This window comes from Pongo pygmaeus, chromosome 3, assembly GCF_028885625.2.
Source record: "Pongo pygmaeus isolate AG05252 chromosome 3, NHGRI_mPonPyg2-v2.0_pri, whole genome shotgun sequence".
Taxonomy (NCBI): Eukaryota; Metazoa; Chordata; class Mammalia; order Primates; family Hominidae; genus Pongo; species Pongo pygmaeus.
The window spans coordinates 49,080,472-49,096,070 of NC_072376.2; the positions used below are offsets into that span (position 1 = coordinate 49,080,472).

The 15,599-nt window shown below is 38.9% G+C and overlaps 1 protein-coding gene across 1 annotated transcript in view; it reads left to right on the forward strand.

Moving 5' to 3' along the window:
* The window catches only part of TMPRSS11F (transmembrane serine protease 11F), a 125,467-nt gene that overhangs the window by 92,742 nt on the left and 17,126 nt on the right, over positions 1-15,599 (forward strand). Inside the window, exons 5-6 of the mRNA XM_054485450.1 lie at positions 11,630-11,697; positions 13,151-13,314. Coding sequence (XP_054341425.1) covers positions 11,630-11,697; positions 13,151-13,314 — 232 coding nt within the window. The remainder of the gene's footprint in view (positions 1-11,629; positions 11,698-13,150; positions 13,315-15,599) is intronic.

A 15,599-nucleotide genomic window follows, 5' to 3' on the forward strand; every position in this document is an offset into this window, starting at 1 on the left:
CGTTCCTCTTAACACTGCTTTAGCTGCATCTCAAAGATGTTGATGTCTTGTGACTTTACTGTCCCTAATTTCAAAGAAATGTTTGATTTTTGCCTTAAATTTGTTGTTTACCCAAAGGTAATTCAGGAGCAAGTTGTTTAATTTCCATGTAGTTGTGTGGTTTAGAGATATCTTCTTGGTAATGATTTCTATTGTTATTACACTGTGGTATGAGAGTGTGCTTGCTGTGGTTTTTTTTTTTAATTTATTGAGGCTTGCTTTATGGGCAAATACTTGATTTATCTTGTAGTATATTCCACATGCAGATGAGACAAATATATATTCTGTGGTTGTTGGGTGTAGTATTCTGTAGGTGTTTGTTAGGTCCAGTTGGTCAAGTGTCAAGTTTTTGTCCACAATTTCTGTGTTAGTTTTCTGCCTCAATGATCTATGTAATGCTATCAGTGGGACTGTTGATGTTTCCCACCATAATTGTGTAGCTGTCCAAGTCTTCGTAGGTCTAGAAGAACTTGTTTTATGAATCTGAGTGCTCCAATGTTGGGTGCATATATATTTTGGATGGCTGAGTCTTCTTGTTGAATTGATCCTTTTATCATTATGTAATGGCCTTGTTTTTCCTTCTTTACCATTCTTGCTGCTTTTTGTTTTCTGTTTGCATGACAGATCTTTCTCCATCCCTTTACTTTGAGCCTATGAGTGTCCTTACATGTGAGATGGTTCTTTTGAAGGCAGCAGATTGTAGAATCTTGTGTTTTTATCCAACTTGCCACTGTATGCCTTTTAAGTGGGACATTTAGACCACTGACATTTAAGTTAATATTGATATGTGATATTTTGTTCCTGTCATGTTGTTAGCTGATTGTTTTGTAGATGATTGTATAGTGGCTTTATGATGTCTGTGGGCTATGTGCTTAAATGTGTTTCTGTGGTAGCTGGTATTGTTCCTTCATTTTGACATTTAGCATTCTCTTAAGGACCTCTTGTAAGGCTGATAGTGGTAACGAATTCCCTTAGCTTTTGCATATCTGAAAATGATTTTATTTCTCCTTTACTTACGAAGCTTAGTTTGGCAGGGAATGAAGTTCTTGGTTAGAATTTCTTTTCTTTAAGGACGCTGAAAATAGGTCCCCAGCCTCTTCTGGCTTATAAGGTTTCTGCTGAGATGGCCTGATGAGGTTCCATTTATAAGTGACCTGACTTGTCTCTATAGCTAACTTTAAGATATTTTTTTTCTTTTGCAGTGACCTTGGTGAATCTGATGACCGTATGCCTTGAGGATTGCTGTCTTATATTGCCTCTTGTAGGAGTTCTTTGAATTTCTTGAATTTGCATGTCAACTTCTCTAGTGAGATTGGGGAGGTTTTTGTGGATCCTGTGCTTAAATATGTTTTGCAAGTTGTTCCTCTCTCTTCTTGTCTATCTGGAATGCCAGTGGGTCATAGGTTTGGTCTCTTTATATAATCTCATATTTCTTGGAGGTTTTGTTCTTTTTTAAAATTTCTTTTTTCTTTATTTTTGCCTAAGTTGATTCAAAGAACTGGTCTTCGAGCTCTGAGATTCTTTCCTCAGCTTGGTCTATTCTGTTGTTCCAACTGTATTATAAAATTCCTGTAGTAAATTTTTCAATTCTAGGAGTTTAGTTTGATCCTTTCTTAAAGTGGCTATGTCATCTTTCACCTCTTGGATCATATTACTGGATTCATTGGATTGGATTTCAACTTTCTCCTGCATCTCAATGAGTATCCTTGCTATCCACATTCTACATTCTATGTCTGTAGTTTTAGTCATTTCAATCTGGTTAAGAAACATTGCTGGGGAAGTAGGGTGATTGTTTGCAGGCAAGGAGACAGTCTGACTTTTTGAATTGCCAGAGTTCTTGCACCTATTCTTTTTCATATGAGAGATCTCATGTTCCTTTATCTTTTTGAATTTGCTGTCGTTTGAATGGGGCTTTTTTTTTTTTTTCATTCTTTATTTCCCTTGAGATTTTGGCTGTTGTATAAGTTGAGTATAGTCTGTTGTCTTCATTTCTTGGTGCTTTCAGAGGGCCAGAGTTCTGTACTGGTCTTTATTTGTGGCTAGATTCTTGCATGGGTTTCATAAGCATGTGTTCTGGAAGAATTTTGTTGGTGTTACAATTAAGACTGTGATCCAGTAGATGGTGCTTAAGAGTAACGACTGGCAGATAGGCTGTTAGCTGCCCTGCTCTTGGGTATTTCAGTGTGTTTGCAACAGTGCTCTGTGGTTGGGGCTTTGAAGAGAGATGATGCTCTTACTAGGCCCATCCCTGTGCCTTAGGGGGCCCCCTTTAATCACTGGCACCATGCCCTCATTTCCTTAGCCTAAAGGGGTGCCCAGGCAGGCTGTGTTTCTGCCTCTACTAGTGACAGTCCAAGCCAAAGATTAAGTTGCCAAGAGACATGTAATGTTGTGGAAGCTTGATGGAGTCAGAGCAGGTTGTGGGGTATATCTGAAGGTGGTCTGTTGATGCTTTGACCTACTGTCAAGGGTGAGGGATCTCTGGGCAGGGTGGTGTTGTCATGGGTATGCAGCTTATGTGGTGCTCGTGGCTCAGTTTTTTTGCCCAGCAGATAGCTGTGGGGCCTGCCCAGCTTGTTCTCCCTCACCCAAGTTTCCTTCTGTTTGCTTCCTGAGTATCTGGCCCAACCAGCTGGTTTTGTCCCAAGCCTTCTGTATCCCGATCACTGGGCTGTTAGGTGTCCGGAGCTGTGGTGCTTCTTTGGGCAGAGGCAGTGGCTGTCAGACAGGCCACACTCTTTCTGGATTATCCCTGTAGAGGGAGGCACACCAGCTTCTGTACCAGCCCATGAATCCATGTCTCACTCTTCTCAGTGTTCTGAGAGTGGGGGCTCTTCCCCTGCTCAAGCACCAGCCACAGATCTCAGCTTGGCACTCCTGAACTATGTGCTCTAACCCGACGGGGTTGAGACTGAGCCTGCAGCTTTGTCTTCTGGCCTCTTGGGATTGGAGACTGGCTCTGCTTGGGGAGCAGATATGCTTGCAAACCAGTAAAGCACTCATACTGGGCAGTGGAGGCTCTGCTGTGTGCATGTTCTTGTGGGAGCAGCCAGGTAGCATCCTTGGGTGGGGCTGGTGGACAGCCAGCTGTACAGAAGAAACACACCCTAGTCTCATGAGAAAGGCAGCCCTGCTCTCTCCTGGCCCTGCAGTCAGCAGAGGTCAGAGCTATTTGGAGGAAGGGGGAGAGCCTTGGAGGATGGGTTCCTATGGCCATGTTTTGCTGTAGCTGCCCCACATGCAAAACCCTCTGGGATCCATGCAGGCAGGAGCTCTCTCTGCCTACTCTCGAGGCAGATCCCACTGCCAATTCCAGTATCTATGGGGGTCGTGGGATCTCTTGTAGGTATGATCCTAAAGATCCCCAGCAAGAGTGAATTGCCTCACAGTCACTTCATTCACCCCTTCCCTAGTTGCTATTCAGGGCCGGAAGCTAGTCCTAACATCCGGCAAGACCACATAGAGTTGCCAGCTTCCTCGTCTTCAACCTCTGTGTCTGCATTGCCTCTCTATCAACTCTGAGTGTTTTCTGTCCCAGAGATCTGTTTGGTGTATGTTGGCTTACTCAATATTTTGGTCTCTCTCATTGGGAAAGTTCCTTTCTGGCTGTATCTGGGCAGCCGTCTTGCCACTCCCCCAACAAGTTCTCAGTTATTTTTCATTGGTGGCAAAGAGAGGAGGTGAGTGAAACATATCCACTTTAATGATATATTAATACTTTAAATCATGGTTCTTCAGCAAAAATGTTGAAGATTGTCTGTCTCTACCATCTTTCTATGCCCAAAAGCCATATGAAAGCCATACATGTGGTAGAGTTTGCATGGAACTGTTTTGTTTAAAAACTGGATTTATATTTTGACAGTACTCCATCGTTTTTGCCAAAGTTAAAAAAAATGACTAGTCTAGTAATTAAAACAAGATACTAATTGTTTACATACTGAGACTTGCTCGTGTGATTAAAGTAATATTAATTACTTAAAATTAATGTGTGAAGTATCACTATTTAACTAAATGGAATGCAGGAATGATTTATCAAGTGCATATCCTAGGACAAGCAATCTTTCTAACAGACTGGTTTCCATTTTCCCCTTGGGAGCATCCAGTAATTAATGTACTTCTGCTAAGATCCCACACCTCAAAGCCAATGCTGTAAAAAATTGTTTCTTTAGATAAAAATAAATATAAACACAAGTTCTGGAATTTTTCCATATGTTCTATGATACATTGACTTCACTTTGGAACTGAATGCTCAGGACAATCCAAAAAGATAATACTATAAATGACATGACAGTTATTATAGTTGGATAGGTAAACGATTTCCAAAATAAAGACTGGAAAATTCTCATGACTCCCATCCACTACGCAGAATTTTCAGTATCAAAAGGCTACAGATGTTGACTCCATAACTTTCTAATCTCATTTCTTAATAATAGCTTCTCACTGAAACCATCTTTACTGGGCTCTTTATATTCTAAAACTACAACAACTAGCTTGAGGGACTATGTTTTAAAAGGACATCTTAAAGATATTTCTTTTTTCATTCTTCGTTCCCCTCTATTTTAAGAGATTAACATTTACAATACAAAAACTTCTTTAGAGACAAAAAATATTACCTTTAAAAACACTTTTTCATTTAAGTTTATTGACTCTTTTCCTGGTTGTTAGCTAAAAACCTTACGTAAAACTTGGGGATGTGTGATGACAGAACTTCCAAAGAATAGAGACATTGAAATAGATGCATAGCAGAGCATTATCTAGTACCAATTAATTTATTTTTGTATAGGTTATATTCCAAAACACAGAACTTATGCCTGGGGGATCTTGATTAAATAATTTATTAATCAAGATCTTTCAGAACAAAATTCATAAGGAAGTGAGGACAGCAGGAAAGGGCAAAGGAAGAAGCTAGATAAAGATGTAGTTTCAAAAATGTAGCCTCAGCATGATTTCTCTGGGAGATCTGGAGCTTAGATTAATCACGGAGGTGATTCTTCCCAGAAATTAGAGGGTTGGGTTGTTTGTCTTATACCAGTGGATCTGCCCAGGGAAGGTAGAGCATAGCCTACCAGACATTACTAAACAAGATGTTCAGGTCAGACAAGGACAATCCTCTGGAGAAGTGCAGGTGTGAACTGTTATCAGTCAATTCTCGAAGCTGGGGTATGGGTACACCTCCCCACTCAGTGCAATTTGGATAGAGAACAAATATCTGCTACAATTCTTTTCTCACAACTCATTATCATTTAAGTAATTTCAGCTTCTTAAATACATTTCATAAGAAAGAAGGAAAAGTTTATTTGCTTGATAAGTGACTGCAAGCAATAATTCCCCATTGGCCTAGGCCTCCAGATAATCCAACTCATGATCCTGGCTTTGCTTTGTTTCCTTCTGTGGCTCTGTAAGTGATTTCATCCATTCCCATAATAGGAGTTCAGAAGAAGAAAAATCCCCTTGAGTCAGCAGGAAGCTTTCCTGGAGAGGAAAGAGGAAAAGAATCAGTTTTGTTGGTGTTTTTGCCCTCTGCTGGCACATATTCCCTTGACAGTAACAGGAAATTTGCATAACCTGCCTGATTATTTTCATGGGTGGACCTCAAAAGGGATTCCCTACCTGGCATGCAGTAACTACTGATCTTCCTTGAGGACTTAATCTGCATTTAGTTCACAACCAAAGGAAAGATGCAAGCTCAAACTTGCCAAAAACAGTACCTGAGTGGTATGAAGCTAATTAGTCAGAGCCATATGTATTGTTTCAAATATGTTATTTTGTTTTTTAATGCTGGAGTTCAAACCAAAGACTACAATTGGTATCTGATTTTAAGGTGAAGTTTTTTTACCCCATTTTACCATGAGCACACTATCTTGTTTCATATAGAATAATCTCTAGTAAAATGATCTATTCTTAGGTTTGAACTGTAAAGAGGGAAAGGATACAATTAGTTTTTGTAGTTTGGATCACATTAAAAGCATCATATTACTGAGTTTCCAACAGAAAAAAGTAAATATGAGTTAAACTTTCCAGAAACTAGTTATAACAATGATTAGGTATCTGAGGAGGAATAGTTCCCCTACCCCTGTTAAACTTAGAAACAGTAAACAACCTCTGAAGAGATTATCTCTTAGGAGATTTATATTCAGGGAATAAAAGATGCCTTCTTTAAGGGTTTCTTTCACCATGACCTTCCTACCTGCCTGTCTCCCACCAACTTTAACATCTGTCTTCAAATATGTAATTAATTCAAGGTTGTCAAAGTCACTTAATGCGCTTAACACAAGATCTAAAGATGGCTTCCCTGGGTTCATATTACAGAGCCACCACTTCCTGTGCCACCTTAGACAAGATTATATATCCTGAGTCTCAGTTTCTTCATCTATCAAATGGAGCTGATGAGAATGATACTTTTCCTCCTAAGGTAGTGTGAGTTTTAAACAAAAGAATCAGTCCAATGCCTGCCATGCAGTATGGAATTAATACTTGTAAGTTTTTAGTAAAGGTCACACCAATATTGTACTGTACCAGAATATGCCATTTTTTAAATAGAGGTTGACGCATTGGGGGACCATGTTTGTTAATATCACTTTTAGTTTGAATTGAATCTTGATATTTTCTTATACTCTGATATAATAAGACTCTTAAGCCTTCCCCAAAGTGTCATATGTATACAGTTCAGAATTTCAGAGGACATTTATCAGAAGTGCTAGAGATATAAAAATCACCTTTTGTCCCTGTTCCCTGAGTGATGGAAATAAAATGGGCTCAGAGAAGCTTAATGAAATTGTAAGTGTCATGACTCAGAACTGATCCAAACCTGAGGAATGACCCAAACATGTGAGGTCACCACTGGGGCCTCCTGGGTCCCACCTTTCTGCAGATAACCACAGATTTCTACTTTCACTTGGCAACACGATTTGCAGATAAAACAATGTGTTACCATCTTCTTCCCTTTACCATATTGTTGATTCTTAATTCATTAATTCATTTATTCATTCACTCATTTATTTGTCAAACATAGCTTGTGTGTTTTTACTGTGGGCCAGACAATGTGTGGAGCATTGGATATACAAACATAAATCACACTCCCTGCCTAGTCTAGAGTGAGAGAGACACTATTGTAAACCAATGTGATAATTGCTATTAATGTAATAAAATCATATTCAAGATGACAAGGTGGCCCAAATAAAGAAGTGTTCAACTTTGAGGAGAGCAAGTTAGAGCTAACTTAATTGTCATTAGAGTTTCTCAAGTAAGGTAAGGTTGTAATTGAAGAAATTTGCCAGGGGGGGGAAAAAGTTGTAGGAAGAGGAAAATGAATGTGCACAGTCACAGAGGTGTGAACCAGCCTACTGTGATTAGGAAAGAGCAATTAAATCAGTAGATAAGAGGTTTTGGCCCCTCTCCAGCTAGACCAGGCTCAGGGGAGGGGGTTACAAAAGAGTTAAGCAGATGGGAGTAAGGGTGGGATGGGGGTGGCCAAAGGCCAGGAGACCATCCACCACTTCCTGGGAGGGCTGTGCCTGTAGTGGGTTTGTTAGTGGGCAGGGCAGGGCAGGGCAGGATAGGGCAGGGCAGGGCAGGGCAGCCCAGCCTCCTGTCTCTGCTTCCATCTTCCATCTCCCAACGTGCTCATCCTGGCTGCCACGGAACCCTCTCTACTCAATGGCATGGAGCCCTGGCTACCATCTGGGATGGTGTGGAGTCTGCCAGCACACTGCCCACTACCTAAGGTGCTAGGCTGCAGAAGCTGGTAGCCCTTGCTTAAAGCCTGGTGTTCCTTGCACAGTTGATGATCTTTCTTATTTGCATCATCCATCCCATATTCTGTGGGCATCTGGGCAGTCAAGTTGAGTAGTGTTACACTTGCAAATGGTACTGGTATTTCAGTTAAAACTGGATTAGCCTCCCCTTGTGACAAGCTAATGTCTCAATCCTTTGTAGGCAAGAACCTAAAGTGTGTGGGGACCATACTTCAAAGAGGAATCCTTAGCTTGATGCTGTGCTGTTTTCCTTGCTGGGCCATCTTTCTCAATACTGACAGCATCTTCCTGCTCTTAAGCGGATCCTGACATCACCAGGATGGCCCAAATTTATGTGATGACTTTCATTCTTGCTCTTCCAGCAGCATTCCTGTTCTGGTTACAGAGGAGATATTTACAAAAGCCAGGGCATCAACTTGCCTTAAGTTATCACTGGAATCACAGAGAATGCAGTCTATGTGGGCCTTAATGAGCTCTTGCTTGTAGACTGTGGAACTTAGAGGGTTAGCATCTGCCTGGGCCAACACCACTTCCCAGTTCTTCCTGTCTGCACTTCTTTTCCTCTACATGTGGTGGAAAAAAAACTCATATCAATACTTGGGGAGGTTGGACTAGGGACTTTTCCCAGGAGTGGGGCTCCTACATCCAGCTGGCTATCCCAGTATGCTCATGGTATATATTGAGTGACAGACTGTTTTAATTGGAACACTTCTTGCAGGACTGATTAATGTGACAGAGCTGGAAGCTCAGGGCATCATCATCTGTGAACTGGCCTTTGTAGTCTACATGGTTGCCCCTGGCTTTGGTGTGGCAGCCTGTGTATGAGTGGGCAATGCTGTGGGAACAAGGAATCACGAGCAGGCTTGGTGTTCTCACTTTACTGTTCTCCTGTGTGCCAGTGTGTGTACACTTGCAGCAAGTGTTTTACTGTTGTTTTGAAGAGGGTGGTTGCCTATGTATTTACCATTGACAAAGATATTATTTCCCTTTGTGAACCAAGTGATGCCCTGTTTTTGCTCCTCTTCATCTATTTGATGCACTTGCAGGTACCTTTGGTGGAGTCGTGAGAGGCACAGGAAAATGGAAGATTGGTGCTATCTTGACTGCCATTGGTTATGGGAAAACCTTTTTTGTTTTCCCATGGGAGTATCTCTGATGTTTGCTACTAAACTTGGGATAATAGGACTCTGGTCTGGATTGGGCATGTCTTTCAAAACCTTTTCTCTTTAGTGTACGTCTTGAGAATAAACTAGAATAGAGTTGCAGAGCAGGCACAGGTTTGAGCTAGTCTAAAAGGGTACAAGGAGACCATAGCTACCCCAACAGAGCTACCTATCCCAGAAAGTGAAGTAACCGATGGAGTGATTTTGCCTGTTATTGTCAGACCAGAGCACCAGATCATACAACTGTGGAAGAAAACACCCAATATGCAGTGCCCTCTGTTGGGGATGTTTTGACATTGAGACAGTTGATTTTCTATTGTGGAATGGCTTTAGCTGTTGCTATTGCTATCCTTTTAGCAGGAATTTTAATAACAGTTTTCAATGACTATAGTTAAAGTAGAAAAAATATCACCAGCCTTCAACTAGAAATGGTAATTATATGCCTTATATTAAGCATGGAAGGCGACATTGTTATTTGGACAGTGGTTTTACTCTCACCTCTGGGTGGAAAGGTGATGTCTCCATGGTTATTCTGAGAAACTGTGGTATTTTAATGGAAATCAAGAAAGGAAGTATAACTTTAAGCAAACTTTTGTCTGTTAACTGTAACATGATTTCTAAGTACATAAATTTGATTTTTCCTGCTGTAAGTGTTCTTTATTCTTTCTTTTTTTTTTTTTTTTCTTTTTTTGGAGACAGAGTCTCACTCTGTTGCCCAGGCTGGAGTGCAGTGGCCTAATCTTGGCTCACTGCAAGCTCCACCTCCCAGGTTCAGGCCATTCTTCTGCCTCAGCCTCCCGAGTAGCTGAGACTACAGGCGCCCACCACCACAGCCAGCTAATTTTTGTATTTTTAGTAGAGACGGGGTTTCACCTTGTTAGCCAGGATGGTCTCCATCTCCTGACCTCGTGATCCACCCGCCTCGGCCTCCCAAAGTGCTGGGATTACAGGCATAAGCCACCGCACCTGGCCTATTCTTTCTTATGTTGAATATCTTTCTTCTTCCAGGAAAATGGTTCATTGTCCTATAAACTGTTATTGGTGACCTAGTTTTCTTTTATTTCTCTTAATGTGCTTAATCTTGTCACTGAATATATATTAAGTACCTGTTCAAGTCCTGTCTAGGATATTGCCATATAAGCTTTTACAAAATAAACACCTTAAAATGAAAGAGAGAGAGAGAGAGAGAGACAGACAGAGAGACAGAGAGAGAGAGAGAAGACTTTGAAGGTAGGGATGGGGCAAAGTAGGGGCCAATGAAGGGGTAAGATTGTGTTGAACTTGAGGCAGGGTCTAATATACTCAGGTTTGCATTTTAAAGATATCATCCTGGTTGCAGCATTCAGAGGGAACAACTGAGGGGACAGAAGATAGGGTAGAACCACATCAACATGCCATGAGGAGGCTGCTGCAAAGGCCCAAATACAAGTTTCTAAGGAGCTGATTTGAGACCATAGCAATGAGATTGAATCAAGGGAAATGGATTTAACATTTAGGAGGTAAAGTCTACTGGGCATTATTACTACATTAGAAGAGTCAGGGAGAGGAAGGAATCTTGTGAGGAGGGAGACTTTCCCTCGTCTGACAGGATGTAGAAATTGGGGGCAAAATTTACCATGGAAATAGATCTTATGTAAATTTACATCGACCTGTTATTCTGACTGATATCTCTCAGCCCAGTGCTTTTTAAAATTTTTTTATCTATTTATTATTTATTTTGAGACCAGATTATGACTCTGGCTGATTTTTGTATTTCTGGTAGAGGTAGAGTTTTGCCATGTTGCCCAGGCTTGTCTGGAACTCCTGGGCTAAAGCAGTCTATCCACCTTGGCCTCCCAAAGTGCTTGGATTACAGGCGTGGGTCACTGCACCCTGCTAGCCCAGTGCTTTTTGGACAAAAAGGCAGTGCCTCAATAGCCAGCTGGAATCAGAACCCTTTAGGAAATTAGTTTCCTGAATACTGAAAAATTTCCAATGGCTTAGACTGGAAAAGCTAAGTAATGAAATGCTGATGGTATAAGAGTGTGGTGAAACTTATTCCCAAGCATAGTACCAGTTGTGAAATCCTGTCTCTCATAGAGATGACTAACAAGTGAGGGTGTCAGAGTCACATGGCAGAAGTCATTTCAAGTCATGTCAAATGGTCTAGTGATGACATAATCATTTAAGAAATCAACAAATTCTATCAATACTGGATGAGATGCCATATTTGGGATGAGTGCAGCAAACAAGGTAGGCTTTCTTAGAAATAAGGATGCTGTCTTAAAAAATAGCATGTACTTTTAATTTACTTGACAGTATTTAAAACTATCATCAATAGCTTAGTAGATACCAGACAAGGTATAAAATGTGTGATATAATTTCACTTAATTCTCAAATCAACTGTATAAGGCAGATATTGTTGTTATCCCATTTTACAGAGGCTTAGCAAAGGTGAACAATTTTGTTGTGGTTATTTGGTTCCACAAAGATTAGACCCCAGGTTTAGTCTTACAACTGTCAATATACCCATTAACATGACTGAGAATAAGCTGAAAATCTTTTTTTTTTTTTGCCCAAGTCTCTAGATAAGACAAGGAATAACACTTTTCTTAAGACTAATGCTTCTTTTAAAAAATATTTTTTGTTTTACTTTTAAGTTCTGAAGACTAATACTTATTTTTTAAAAATCAGATGTCTAGGATATTTCGACATTCTTCTGTAGACGGTCGATTTATCAAATCTCATGTTATCAAATTAAGGTATGTAAATTTGGTTTATAATTTCAAGTTAATACTGTTAAGATGAGGTATTTGATGAACCTAATTGCTTAGCTGCCCTGAGCAAGTCTTTACAGCAACACAGAGATTTCATAAATCTTGAGCAGCCCAAGGTTTCCTACCTATTTCCCAATCACAATAGAAAGTCATAAGGTGCTTTGCGACAAGAAAATCTCCGCTATTGGATAGAAAAAGAGGAAACAAATACAAGAAATGGGGGAATGACACAGTTAACATTCCCTCTTCCCCCGGTCTCTTAAGCTAGGGGCTAAGTAGATCTTAACATCTTTTTCATTTTCCTCATTTTAAGCCTACTCCACCATAAGACAATGACTTTCTCCGCAGTAAAGTTTTTCTTTCACGACAGTGCATGTTTATTGTTAGTTTAAAATGGCTTTTCATGTCTTTCCTTTTTCTCTTGCACTTCTTTCATACCTTCTTGACTTTTTTCCTTTCTCCTTTCCACTTTTCTCTCCTCCCTCTCTCCTTCTTTCTCTTTCTCCTTTTCTTCCTTTCTTCTTTTCTTTTATCTCTCAAATTAAATTCATTCTCAAAAGATTTCTTGAGGCTTTCTAACCCTGCACATCACAATATAAATCTATATATTTGAACTGTTTATCAAATGATTCTCTTTTATAACTGCTTTCTTTAATCATTTATCTATTAACAGACCACCAGACCCCAAAATGTCAGTGCTTTAATATAGTAAAGGTTTATTTCCTTTTTATGGTACAGTCCAAAGAGTCAGAAGTTGGGGCAAGGGTGTGGGTGCCAATCAAGATTATGAAATCAAATTGCCCGCTGGATCTTCTGCATCTGGTTGGCAGACAAGGGAAGAATGAGAGCAAGGAAAATGCTATGAGATATTTTATTAGAAGCCAGACCTGGAAGTGGGGGACATTATTTCTTTCCATATCTCATCGGCCACATTCATTAGAAAGTTTCAGTAAACCTCAGGAAAGCCCAGGAAATGGAATCTACCTCTGTGCTCAGGAGACAAAGGAAACTAGGTTTGGTAAACAAAAGGATCCTCCCTGTCACACCACTTCTAAAGAATAATGACATTAGTTACAGCTTTTGCTCAAAATGCCTTAAAAAGCAAGCCTTTTAAGTATGTATAAAGCATGATTTCACGAACGTCTCCTCCCACAAACCCCTCTAAACTATGAGCTAAGTAAGGACAGTGAACAACTGTTTTCAGGTATGTATTTTATCCAGTATTTCTAGAATGTTGTCTTTATTTCTTCTACAGTGCTTCCAACACCTCGTGGTTATTATACACTCATTTTTAATCTCTGTATCTAGAGATAATTTAAAAATCTGGTATGCACATGTATCATGCATTATGTTTTTTAAGTTTAATGTGAGTCCTAATAGGATAAAGTCATTAATGATTAGATAAATGACATTTTTTATCTGCTTTTTTGTTCTTCAGTCCAGATGAACAAGGTGTGGACATTCTTATAGTGCTCATATTTCGATACCCATCTACTGATAGTGCTGAACAAATCAAGAAAAAAATTGAAAAGGCTTTATATCAAAGTTTGAAGACCAAACAATTGTCTTTGACCATAAACAAACCATCATTTAGACTCACACGTAAGTCTTTTATTTTTATTTGCCACTTTTGCGGTTCCCTCCTCTTACAACCCTCTTTAATTTTTGTAAGCAATATATATATATTTATTTTATTTTTTCTAAGCTATATATATATATGTATATATATATATAAAATCTCAGCATGGAATAAAACTAAAATAAAATTCCAGTATGAGGCAAAATTTAGTATTACTTTTTCTTTTTTCGCATTTTACTAGGGCTTTTAATAAGATTTCTAAACTTTTTTCCATATCATATGTTATTGGGTCCTTACAAAAGTTCCAAAGGGTAAGTATTACTTTCGCCATTTTACAGGTAAAGAAGCTGAGACTCAAGGAAGATGTGAGACATGGGATTAGCAAACCTTGGGGCTAGAATTAGACACAGGTATTGTGACTAACAGAGGTCTTTACAGATCAGTTCTGGGAGTTATTTTTCATAGTATCAAAGAAAGGCATCTTCATGAAGGTTTACCCCTGTAGGAAGAGCCAGTGACATGAACTGTAAAGAGGTTCTCTAGCTTATTTCCAACCTAAAACTATTTTTCATCACTTCCTTATTTATTCCTCATGAATTGAAATAGGAAAGTTCTTGTTTTGTTTTCCTCCCAAAGTGGAAGAAAAGGAAGTTCAAAAAGTTTAGGAAACTAAAATTCAAACTACCTTACAGCTAGTTGGAACCTGAGCTGATTTCTATGCCAATATGTAATTGAAGGTAGTAAAATAATGTGTTTCAAACAAAATTTTAAATGTCAAGGGCGGGAACTGTGTCTTTTTATTTTATTTCCCCTCCCTCAAATACTAGCATACATGTCACATGTGATAGATGTTCCAGCTCCATTCATTGCTTCTTGTTATGTATTTCCAAGTTTAGTTACTTCTAATTTAATATAAAAAAAGACGGGAGAGGGGCTTGTATTTTGGATTCAAAAGACTTCTCCCTTCCCAATAGTCATGTATTTATTTAGGAAACAAGTTATCTAAAGTTAATTCTTTTGTTGTTAGAAATCAGGAAAGTTCTTTAAATATATTTTGAGATAGAATCCCCACAAATATTGTTACATTCTCAAGAAGTAATTAGAAATAAGGGAGAGTATGGTATCCACCTTGATTGTTAATCAATTATATTCCAAAGTAAAACAAAGTATTTTCCAGCATTCTATCAATGGAAATCTCAATTCCTGATGATATAACTGTCCTAAGCCACAATCATATATCCTAAAGTAAAATATCCATTATAAAAGTGACATTATATTATGTTTACTGAGTTGTTACAGCTGTAGAGTTTCTTATTGTACAATTTATAAAAAAATTTTCGCATTGTTGGTTACATACAATGATTTTTTATGATACAAGTTGTTTTAATACCAAAATAACTAAATTCTCTGACCATGCTCAATAATGAAGATTTAACTGTGTATGTCTGTTTCTGCCACATACATGTATTTTGTTAAATAAAGAGACATATCCATGAAACCTCTAGTAGGAATTGGGGCTCGCATCCCTTTTTGGGGAGAAGTCAGTGTTCCTGATAAAATCACTAATTCTCCATGTTCTCACTGACAAACAGAAAACCAATCACTAACCCAACAAACATCTAACGTAGCTGAGTTATAATGAACATGAATGAATAAATTTGAAGGGAAAAAAGATGCCACAGAAGGGAAACATAAAATGAAGTGAAAGTTTGTGTATGGCTGGAGTCTCTGGACTGGTTGTATGTGAAAGAACTTCATGCCTCTAGTGCCTGCTGTCTGAGCCACAACCATCTAAGCCATTCACAAGAGAGAATCCTCAGGGAGACAACGTTATCAACCTGCATTGACTAAATTCCTAGTCTGTTAGATCAGGGTCTTGAAATTGGGCCCTCAGGGGTCTGTGATGCATTTAGCTCCATAGAGCTACCATTTCAGACTGGCCATTAGGAATATGCCTAAACCACATAGGTTGGTAAACACCAATTGTGATGGGAATTGGAGGTTGCTGCCTCAGATTATACTGGAGCTCCCAAAGAAAGCAGTCAGGGACATTTATCTTTATTTATTATTTCCTAATTTCCTAATTTCTGTTTCTTTTTCCTGAGCAAAATCAGGAAATAAAATGCTCTCTGATTTAATTTTAAAGTAAATTACACAATTTGGACCAAAAATAAAATCAGAGCAAAGGGTTATTTATATATTACTTGATTATGAAAAATCTCGTGTTCTCTTGAAATATGTATGCTTTAGATAATTCGCATTTCTATTAATGACCAGTTGAACGATGTAACATGAAAATGGGAATATA